This window comes from Neoarius graeffei, chromosome 12 (genome assembly GCF_027579695.1).
Source record: "Neoarius graeffei isolate fNeoGra1 chromosome 12, fNeoGra1.pri, whole genome shotgun sequence".
Taxonomy (NCBI): Eukaryota; Metazoa; Chordata; class Actinopteri; order Siluriformes; family Ariidae; genus Neoarius; species Neoarius graeffei.
This window is the reverse complement of record NC_083580.1, coordinates 79,944,780-79,956,474: the sequence shown is the minus strand read 5'-3', so window position 1 is coordinate 79,956,474 and position 11,695 is coordinate 79,944,780. Positions and strand designations below refer to the sequence as shown.

General features: G+C 41.0%; 1 protein-coding gene across 1 annotated transcript in view; it reads left to right on the top strand.

The window, feature by feature from the left end:
* The first annotated feature begins 908 nt into the window (after positions 1 to 908).
* Positions 909 to 11,695, top strand: part of rars1 (arginyl-tRNA synthetase 1) — a 32,706-nt gene continuing 21,919 nt past the window's right edge. Inside the window, exons 1-6 of the mRNA XM_060936510.1 lie at positions 909 to 1,035; positions 3,869 to 4,000; positions 5,805 to 5,993; positions 6,324 to 6,432; positions 6,521 to 6,621; positions 8,438 to 8,559. Of these exons, the coding sequence (XP_060792493.1) occupies positions 991 to 1,035; positions 3,869 to 4,000; positions 5,805 to 5,993; positions 6,324 to 6,432; positions 6,521 to 6,621; positions 8,438 to 8,559 (698 nt within the window). The 5' untranslated portion in view covers positions 909 to 990. The remainder of the gene's footprint in view (positions 1,036 to 3,868; positions 4,001 to 5,804; positions 5,994 to 6,323; positions 6,433 to 6,520; positions 6,622 to 8,437; positions 8,560 to 11,695) is intronic.

The window sequence follows — 11,695 nt, the reverse complement described above, 5'->3', positions numbered from 1 at the left end:
CAGATAAAAAACGTATACACACACAAACAGAAAAAAAATGGTGCAATAGGTGCATAGTGCAAAGTAATCCAAGTAAGTCAAGCATGAAATAGATAAATATAAAGTATACAGTGTGCACAGAATGACAGTATGAGTGTGCAGATCACAAAGGATTTTCCCTTTTGGTGCAATATGGTGCATAGTGCAAAGATGAAATAGTAAATATAAATAAGTATAAATGTAAGTAACAGTGAGCACAGAATGACAGTATGAGTGTGCAGATATTTTGCAAGTGATATTACTGATATATGAATCCCGGATTTTAGCTGTTCATCACAGAGACAGCCTGAGGGGGGAAAAAAACTATTCTTATGTCTGGTTGTTTTTTTCAGACAGTGATCTATATCGCCTCCCTGAGGGGAGAAGATTAAACAGATTGTATCTCTATTTATTATTATTATTATTATTAATCAAACTGTTTTCCTTTCTTGTTTCTTATATCCTAGATTGATGGCTTATTTCTGATGGTGTTATTCTTATATATGGGATCTCTCTTGACTCCATAATTTGATTTGCTCCTCCAGTGCTTGGAGAACTTGTATATAAAACCATAATTAGGTTGGTTCTGGCTCTGATAGGAAGTGATTGTGCATGCAGTTTGATTAATCTGCATTTACTTATGATTGGAATGAGCTTCTTGCTGATTTATGAGATGTGAAAATCATAGTTTATTCTTTCCAACAAACAAAAACAAGCTGGAAAGTCAGAAGAACCTAACAGTGGTGTATAGTATATTTATAATGCTCACTCAGAGCTCTTTTTTTTCCTTTAATTATTTTTTATACACGATATACAGTGATTATGTGGCGGATTTTAGTTTTTGTGTGAGGGCTTTAGGCTTGTCGAGTGTTCTCCCACAATTCCCTACCGGAAGTGAAAGATAGCGCATTGGACAACTTTTACACGCAGTTGTAGCTTTAGAGATACATATTTATATATTTTTTCCTGAATATGGGTGATCCTGTGGCAAAGTACACAGACCGGCTTGAGAACCAGGTCAGATTTACATTTAAATTATTGTACTATTTAAAAAGAAACACACTGCATGTGTTTTCTATGTGTGACTGTGTGTATAACTGTTTCTGATGTAACACGGGCTACATCCCAAATAACTTCCCCTTCTTTATATAGGTGCACTAGAAAGCAGGGAAGTAACCGGCTCTTTTGCTGCCTATGTAGTGCTGTAAGCGTTGATTTGGCATCGAGCCTTGTTCAGGCACAACGCTAGCAAGCTCGCAAAAGCTTAGTTGTGTTGGGGTTCTAAGTGTTTAATTGGTTAAAAAAGGTCAGAAAGCCTTAATATTACTTTTATATTTTTAATTTTTACTTCTGAGAATATTGTGGCTTAATTAATAAAAAAGTTACAGTTGGTCGAAGTGTGAATGCTAACCGGTTGTTTAGCTTCGGAAACTGGTTGAAGACTTCCGTACTAGACAGTATGTAAGATTAGTACAAAACTAATGGAGGCTTGTTATGAGTGGATACTATTTAGTACAGTAGTATGTAGTATTAAATGGCTCCATAGCCCAGTGCTTGCACAGAAAGGAGTAATTATTAGAAATAAAAACTATATGATTTTACACACACGGGCAAAAAAGTATTTAGTCAGCCACCAATTGTGCAAGTTCTCCCACTTAAAAAGATGAGAGAGGCCTGTAATTTTCATCATAGGTACACTTCAACTATGAGAGACAGAATGGGGGGAAAGAATCCAGGAAATCACATTGTAGGATTTTTAAAGCATTTATTTGCAAATTATGGTGGAAAATAAGTATTTGGTCAATAACAAAAGTTCATCTCAATACTTTGTTATATACCCTTTGTTGGCAATGACAGAGGTCGAACGTTTTCTGTAAGTCTTCACAAGGTTTTCACACACTGTTGCTGGTATTTTGGCCCATTCCTCCATGCAGATCTCCTCTAGAGCAGTGATGTTTTGGGGCTGTCGCTGGGCAACACGGACTTTCAACTCCCTCCAAAGATTTTCTATGGGGTTGAGATCTGGAGACTGGCTAGGCCACTCCAGGACCTTGAAATGCTTCTTACGAAGCCACTCCTTTGTTGCCCGGGCGGTGTGTTTGGGATCATTGTCATGCTGAAAGACCCAGCCACGTTTCATCTTCAATGCCCTTGCTGATGGAAGGAGGTTTTCACTCAAAAGCTCACGATACATGGCCCCATTCATTCTTTCCTTTACACGGATCAGTCGTCCTGGTCCCTTTGCAGAAAAACAGCCCCAAAGCATGATGTTTCCACCCCCATGCTTCACAGTAGGTATGGTGTTCTTTGGATGCAACTCAGCATTCTTTCTCCTCCAAACACGACAAGTTGAGTTTTTACCAAAAAGTTCTATTTTGGTTTCATCTGACCATATGACATTCTCCCAATCCTCTTCTGGATCATCCAAATGCTCTCTAGCAAACTTCAGACAGGCCGGGACATGTACTGGCTTAAGCAGGGGGACACGTCTGGCACTGCAGGATTTGAGTCCCTGGTGGCGTAGTGTGTTACTGATGGTAGCCTTTGTTACTTTGGTCCCAGCTCTCTGCAGGTCATTCACTAGGTCCCCCCGTGTGGTTCTGGGATTTTTGCTCACCGTTCTTGTGATCATTTTGACCCCACGGGGTGAGATCTTGCGTGGAGCCCCAGATCGAGGGAGATTATCAGTGGTCTTGTACAGTATGTCTTCCATTTTCTAATAATTGCTCCCACAGTTGATTTCTTCACACCAAGCTGCTTACCTATTGCAGATTCAGTCTTCCCAGCCTGGTGCAGGTCTACAAGTTTGTTTCTGGTGTCCTTTGACAGCTCTTTGGTCTTGGCTATAGTGGAGTTTGGAGTGAGACTGTTTGAGGTTGTGGACAGGTGTCTTTTATACTGATAACGAGTTCAAACAGGTGCCATTAATACAGGTAACGAGTGGAGGACAGAGGAGCCTCTTAAAGAAGTTGTTACAGGTCTGTGAGAGCCAGAAATCTTGCTTGTTTGTAGGTGACCAAATACTTATTTTACCGAGGAATTCACCAATTAATTCATTAAAAATCCTACAATGCGATTTCCTGGATTCTTTCCCCCCATTCTGTCTCTCATAGTTGAAGTGTACCTATGATGAAAATTACAGGCCTCTCTCATCTTTTTAAGTGGGAGAACTTGCACAATTGGTAGCTGACTAAATACTTTTTTGCCTCACTGTGTGCGCGTGTGTGTATGTGTGTGTGTATATATATATATATATATATATATATATATATATATATATATATAATATTCTCATTCTGTCAGGTTTTAATTTATTTTATAAATGACTTGTCTAGTTGCCCTTAACATCCTTACTGACATTCAAGAAATATTAAGAAATAAAACATAAATGTACAAAAGAGTCCAGAAGAAAACTGAACACACTGATAATCTGGGAATGAAGTGGAAATGTTTAAAGATATTAGAAGAAGGAAAGAAAATCAGCTTTAAACCCAAAGAGAGGAGATGTTCGGTATCTTCTTGAAATTTTCATTATCTATGATTAATTATGCATCATTTCTAAATATAAGTAAATATCAGATTTTCTTCGAGTCTTGCACTGAGCTGCGTGTTCAAAACGGTGACACGAATCATCAGGAAATTCTGAAATTCACGTTATTTATAAACTGATGTAATTCCTGATGCATTTAATTATTGCGTAAAATTAGAAAAGAAAGATCCGGAATGAATGCTTTCCACACTTGGTGATTATTATTATTATTATTATTATTATTATTATTATTATTATTATTTAATAAATAATAATGTGTATATTTGAAGCGGTGAAAGATTCTTGTGCTCCTCCTGACAGGAAAAGGAGATTCAGGCTCTCTGGGCTCAGGTGGAGAACCTGAAGAAAGAGACGGAGTTCTCCTCACCGGCGCTGGAGGAGCTCAGGGAGGAGAACACCAGGCTGAAATATCGCCTGAACATCCTCAGAAAGGTAAGCAACGGAAGCCTGTTTCAGCCTCCATCATAACGAGAGAACTTTCTCATAATTATGAATTTCAGTCTCGTAATGAGATGTTAAAGCATAATTTTGAGAAAACGTCTCATTATTCTGACAGCCTGTGTGACTTTTTCAAGTGGTGGAATGCGTTTATGCTCAAGGAGTAATTTTTTTCACTTTTCCTACAAAGTAGGAAGTGTCCCATCGGACACATCAATTCATTTACTCTTTCACAATCGATAATACTCATAATAATAATAATAATAATAATAATAATAATAGTATAAAGAGAATAGCTGTGGTGTCTCCACGTGCTGAATTCGCCGGGGGTCAGTTATGTCTCCTGGGAATTTGATTATTCAGTGGGGGTTTAATGCTCAAACAAACAAAAAACGGCCCTGAGTGTGTGTCATTGGTTTGGACTTGAACAGATTATGAGCTTTATTTAGGATTGAATTCAGCGCAGTGCACCACAGGCTTCTGGAAGGCGATATTTCAGGACAATGGAGCACTTGCATGTGACGTCACATCCGATCCAGATTGTAAACAGACGCCACCTTGTCGGTCAAACGCCATATTTCCGCCTTCTACTTCTACCTTTTCTTCTGGAAAACCCTACTATATAGAATTCTACTACAACGTCAACTCCACTGAAAATCAATAAAACATAAGACAAGTGGAATCCTGTGTCCGAGTCCTTCCCTTTCAAGTGTGGGAAACCCATGATGCTCACATACACTTGACAGTAGGCTGCCACGGGACCCTGACAGGCGTGCAAAATGGATTGCTGCTATCAGGTATACCATATATACAGTAACAGTGATAGACTACTGATACTTGATCTAACTGATAATATAAAATATTCAACCATAATAGTGGATATGGCGGCGCATGATGGGGATGCTGCGACTACAAGCTCTCCCTACCTGTGCACGTTTTTTATGTTTTTTGTGTGTATTTTTCCGTGTTGTTCGTCTGTACCGGACTTCAATATCCACTACAACCGTATGGACTTACTGGACATTGGTTTCCAGCAGAAAATGACGGTTTGTAGCGATTTCCATCGCATGCACAACATTCCGGACGAGATAGCGAGACCAGCGGGGTCTCAATACTTAAGTGACTTACCCGTCCAATGAGGATTGTTATTTTCTTGTTTACAAGATGCCACATCTGAGTCGCTGACAAATCCTGAATTTCTGTAAAGATAACTGTCCAGAGATTTATAAGCACGCAGTGCTTCACCACTGAACAGCGAGGGAAAGTTAATGAGGTAATTATACATGCCTGGGTATTCCGCTGGCAGTTCGGTATCCACTGACACAGTCGTGAAAACTCCGTCCGGTAATCGATAAGGGTCACTAATCTGTAGATCGTTTATTTTAGACATATATCTAGTTATCTGTTCATTAGAAAAATGAGCCGTGTAGTCCGTCGGTTGAAATTGATCCATTTTGTACACGAGTGCAGCAATATTCAGCGGTGTTTTTTACCGACAAGATGGCGGCTGTTTACATTCCGGTCACGTGACTGCAAGAGGTCTGTTGAGAATTGCTTTAGTGTTTTTTAAAGAGGAACCCCTGTCAGTTTTGTGAAAAAGGAGCAAAAATATAATCTTAACCTCTATGAAGTCCTATTTTGATATCCTGACTCTTTAATTAATTAAATGCAGGACGGTAAAGTTCTGATGATTTGGATCGATGCAACTGATCCAAATTTATAAAGCAGTGATTGCCAATTGAAAATGAATAATAAATAATAATAATTTATTGGAATAATGTTCTTTGCTGCTTTCTAGAGTATGCAAGAGGAGAACAGCTCCAGCAGCAAGAGCATGACCAACATTAACCAGAGGCTTCAGGAGATCTTTGGGCATGCCATCAGCGTAGCGTACCCCGACCTGGAGAACCCGCCGCTTGCTGTGGCGCCCAACCAGCAGCCCAAGTTTGGAGATTACCAGTGCAACAGTGCCATGGCCATGTCTCAGGTCAGTCACTCAGAACAAGTCCACGACCAGCATCTCATCAGAAGTGATCTTTTAACCCAAAACATCTTCAGGTTCAGGATGTAGAGCTCGAGACAGAAATCTAAGGGATGATGAGTGGCTTTATGAAATTCATATAAACCTGATGTAGAAATAAAACGCAAAAATAATCTAATCCACACCGGACTGATTGGATAAGTTCCTCAACGAGCAGGTGGACAGGTGTTCCTAATAAAGTGTCTTTCCCTAATATAGCTATAATCTTTCATTACGTACGTTCCTCATATTCGTTTTTCTACGATTGTTGAGTGAGTTGTTTCTTTCTTTTCTCAGATGATGAAGGGAAAAGGACTGAAGGTTAACCCCCGGGAAATCGCGGAGAAGATTTCCCAAAACATTCCTGACAATGAACTCATTGAGAAAACGGAAATCGCTGGACCAGGTGGAGTTAGAACACGAGATACGGACGCACTAAGATCTAAAGAACCCTCAGAACTTTGCGAATGATGCGAAATGTTTTGTTGTTGCAGGTTTTATTAACGTTCATCTCAAGAAGTCGTTTGTGTCAAAACTTCTCACCAACTTGCTCCTCAGCGGCGTGCAGCCTCCAGCGTTGGACAAGAAGAAAAAGGTTGGAAAAACAATTCTAAGTTCTTTACTGAGCAGATGATACAAGTTGGACACTTGTTGAGTTGCATAAGTATCCCCCCCCCCCCCCCCCCCCCCCCCCCCGTAACCTTTACAAGCTACTTACGTCACAGCCTGATCAGAAATGAACCTAATTTGGATTATATGTCCCGATTCTGGGGCGGCACGGTGGTGTAGTGGTTAGCGCTGTCGCCTCACAGCAAGAAGGTCCGGGTTCGAGCCCTGTGGCCGGCGAGGGCCTTTCTGTGCAGAGTTTGCATGTTCTCCCCGTGTCCGCGTGGGTTTCCTCCGGGTGCTCTGGTTTCATTCAAAGACATGCAGGTTAGGTTAACTGGTGACTCTAAATTGACCGTAGGTGTGAATGTGAGTGTGAATGGTTGTCTGTGTCTATGTGTCAGCCCTGTGATGACCTGGCGACTTGTCCAGGGTGTACCCCGCCTTTCGCCCGTAGTCAGCTGGGATAGGCTCCAGCTCGCCTGCGACCCTGTAGAACAGGATAAAGCGGCTACAGATAATGAGATGAGATGTCCCGATTCTGTACAAATGACCTCAAAATATTGAAGTGAAGAAGAAATGTTAGTACAATTTGCAAAATTATGTCCGCATTAAAAAAAGTATTGGTTCTGAGCATAAAAATATTCACCCCCTACTTTTATGAACCCCCGAAATTCGTTCTGGGTGTGGCTAGTTTCATTCAGGGGTCACATGATTAGTGTGGGATCAATGCACCTGTTGCTTTCAAGCTCCAGGGTTTGGTCGAGAACGTCCCTGAACAAACACCTTCAAGGAGCAACCTAAACCAGTCCAGGGTAAAGTTTTGGAAAAGCATCCAGTCTGGTTAGAAAAAAGGTTCTTTGATTAGATGACCCCAAAACCTGAACATTTTGTCTTTTGTATACATTTCTATGTTTGGTAGAAATCCAACTGAGAACTGCTATGAAGCACGGTGTCAGTAGCATCGGGCTTTTTTTTTTTTTATGGGAACTGGGAAGCTTGTCAGGGTTAAGGGTGAGATGGATGGAGCCAAGTACAGGGCAAGCCAACCTGCCATGTGTTTTTGATGAATGCTACCAGCACTATGCTTCACAAAATGACTCTACCAACACCGTGCTTCACAGCAGTTCTCAGTTGGATTTTTGCCAAGCATAGAAATGTATACAAAAGACAAAATGTTCAGTTTTGGTGACATCTAACCAAAGAACCTTTCTTCCAACCAGACCAGGAAAACCAGCAGGGACTGGGAAACTGGTCAGGGTTGAGGGTGAGATGGATGGAGCTGGAACCAAGTACAGGGCAAGCTTAGAAGAAAACCTGCAAGAGATTTGAGACTGGGTCCGAGGTTTCGCTTCCAACAGGACCATGATGCCGAATGTACTGTTGAAGCTGAACCGGAATGGTTCAGAACCAAGAACCTGATTGTGTGGTGTGTGTGTGTGATGACCCAGTCAAAGCTCAGATCTCAAACAATAACAGTTGCTGTTCATCAGCAACCTTCCCCATGTGACTGAGCCTCAACATTGTCGCCAAGAAGAAGAGGCAAAGATATTGGGATCCAGATGTGCAAAGCTGATCGAGACATGATCCAGCTGTCATTTCTTCAAGGTGTAACCAACAGATGTTTGCTTTTTAGTTTCATTAACGTTCATGTCATGATAGGTAAATAAAATAGTAATAATCACAGTTAAGTCCGTTTCAGTAAACTACACCATGTGGGGAAAGTTCAGGGGGTGAATACTTATGCAAGGCACTGTTCCTTCATTATTTAATTAGCTTATCGATGTATGTTTTGTTTTTTTTAGGTCGTGGTCGACTTCTCCTCTCCAAACATCGCAAAGGAGATGCACGTGGGTCACCTGCGCTCCACCATCATCGGGGACAGCATGTGTCGTCTCTTCGAGTATCTGGGACACGATGTGTTGAGGTCAGTCTCAGCGTCAGTACAGTACTGTCTTCATGCATGAGCTCAGGAGTCGACAACTTTCTCAAATTAAGATTCACCTTTAAAAACGTATGAATCAGTGTTACATTCTGACTCAAACAAATAACCCCAAACCCAAAATAAGGCACTCAAAAACAGAAAATCATGCTCTTTACTGGAATTCATACAATTTTAACAAATACAAATTACCAAACCCATGGCCAACGTGAAGCCTAACGCTCACGGCCCCTCACACACAAACAAAGTCCTATTAATAGGCCCAGGTGAAGGCTTCGCAGCTGGCGACATTCAGCACAATCAACTTCCAGCTCCGCGCTGTCAACAGAGGCACCGCCCCCGAAACGCTCGCAGGCGTCACACGCCCCCCCCTTTTTTTTTTTTTTTGGAAAACGCAGAGCCTAAAATCGCAGTCCTCCACAGATTCCTATAGAGAGAGCAAAAGAGAGACAGGGGAACAAGAAATACAAAAACGGCAAATGATCAGACACGGGATAACGCATCGGCCACAATATTTTCTGACCCTTTTATGTGCCTAATATCCAAACAGTATGACTGCAAATATAAAGACCAACGCACTAAGCGCTGGTTTGGACACTTCAGCGAATTTAAAAAAACTAAAGGGTTGTGGTCAGAAAAAACAGTCAAGGACACGGCAGAACTGATGTAGACCGAAAAGTACTGCAAAGCCCATATTAAGGCCAATGTCTCTTTCTCCACCACAGAATAGTGGCGTTGGTACGAACAAAATTTTTTTGAAAAGAAACACACAGGATGGTAAATATTGTGCGTATCAGCCTGCATCAGAACAGCACCCGCTCCGACGTTGCTGGCATCAACCTGTAATACAAAGGGCTTATCAAAGCATGGAGCAGACAGAACAGGCGCAGAACAAAGTAATAACTTAACATTTTCGAACGCCGTTTGGCAGTCAGCACCCCACACATATTTCTCCCCATCCCTCAAAAGATTTGTCAATGGGGCTACCACGGTGGCAAAATTCCTACAAAAACATCTGTAGAAACCCACTAAGCCCAAAAATCGCCGCAGATCTTTTTTTGTAGCGGGAGGTGGATATTGCTGGACAACCGAAATTTTCGCATCAATCGGACGCACTTCCCCATTACCGACAACTCTACCAAGATAAGTCACCGTACCCCTAGCAAATTCGCATTTTGCAAGGTTCACAGTCAGCTGCGCCTCAGTCAAACGTTCAAACACCGATTTGAGCCTCTGCAGATGCGATTCCCAAGTGTCGCTGACCAGAATCAAATCATCCAAATAAACGGCACAGCCCTCTAAACCCGCAATTACCCGATTCATAAGCCGCTGAAAAGTTGCCGGCGCATTTCTCAAGCCGAAACTCATGACGGTATAAGAGTACAGACCGAATGGGGTAATAAAGGAGGAGACTTCCATAGCCCTTGAAGTTAACGGCACCTGCCAATATCCCTTTAAGAGATCAAGTTTCGTTACATATTTGGCAGACCCCACAGAGTCGACACAATCCTCGATTCGAGGTAACGGGAAACTGTCCCCTTTAGTGACACTGTTCACCTTTCGAAAATCTGTGCAAAACCTAACCGTTTTGTCTGGCTTCTCTACCAAAATGCACGGGGACGCCCCTTCTGAAAACGACGGGACTGCCAGATTATTATCCAGCAAATATCGCACCTCCGACTCCAGCACTCGACGTTTTTCTGGTGACACGCGATAAAAGCGTTGCCGCACCGGGGCCGAATCACTAACATCAATATCGTGCTCGATCCAAGTGGTTCGAGATGGAGTATCCCCAAACAAAGCAGGAAATGCACGTACGAGGCGAATTAAATCCTCTCGTTTAGGCTCTGTCAAATACACCAGTATCCCATCCAATTTTGACAAACACTCTGAATTTTTCAAACGCCCTGAAGAACGCCATCATTTGGGTCGAGAATTTCATGCCCACTTTCCCCAGTATCTGGGACACGATGTGTTGAGGTCAGTCTCAGCGTCAGTACAGTACTGTCTTCATGCATGAGCTCAGGAGTCGACAACTTTCTCAAATTAAGATTCACCTTTAAAAACGTATGAATCAGAATCAGAGGTTATAGTTTTGAGATTAAAAATATCAGAACCATAAATCCAAATATTAAAAAAAGACATTTTTCAGATTTTAGCATAAAGGTGAAGCGTTCGGGGTTCCCAGAGGAAAGTCGATGTGTTGAGTGATCAAATTCAGCCGTCTCTTACACGCAGATATGTGAAGTGAAGTGAAATGACATGGAGGAATAATAATAATAAATTGAGTTTTGTTTATATTGCATCTTTCTAAGGTGCACCGAGCCTATTGTACAGATTTATATATTTAAAAAAGCAAATGGTGTTGAGTTAATTGGAGTCAAAACAGAAGATCAGAACTGTAATGAGCTAAATTTTGCATAAGCAAACTAGCTAGAACATTTCCACAATAGTTATGTTATGCGTAAGTGATTAAAATCACTGTAGAAAATTTGCTGTTTTTAGTAGAACATTTCTGAGAGTACTTTTTGATAATTTTCTGAAAACTATCTACTTTTAGCCTTATTTACATGAAATGTATAACTATATAGATGCATAAAACTGTTCTTAATAAAATGTAAAAAAAAAAATTTTGTTTTAAAAATAAGGCAGCTTATTCGTATTGAGTTCAAAACATAAATATATTAAATATTGTACCGAAGAAAGAAAAGTTAAATGTGTACAAAATTCATAAAACATATGAATATTTAATTTTATAACGGAGCCCCATACATAAGAGAATATGAGCTGATTCTGATCGATCTGATTTTTGATGACTTTTGACCACGCGTATGTACGAATGTTGTCCGTGTACCACCACAGGGAACCTGACCGTAAGTGCAAGGCGGTGGATCTCATAAACACTTGACCACCAGACAACAAAATTCGTATCTTTATTTCCATAAGATAGATGGGTTTTTATCCAGCGCTTATTTTTAATTTGCTTTTTAAAAAATTACGTGGGATTAACACATGTACTGAGACATTTTATAGAAAATATTCACGACAGTTTCATATAGAACAGTTTTATTAGTCCACTCGCTTGTTGGACAGTTGACAGTTTGTGTCGTGTAAGGGCGAT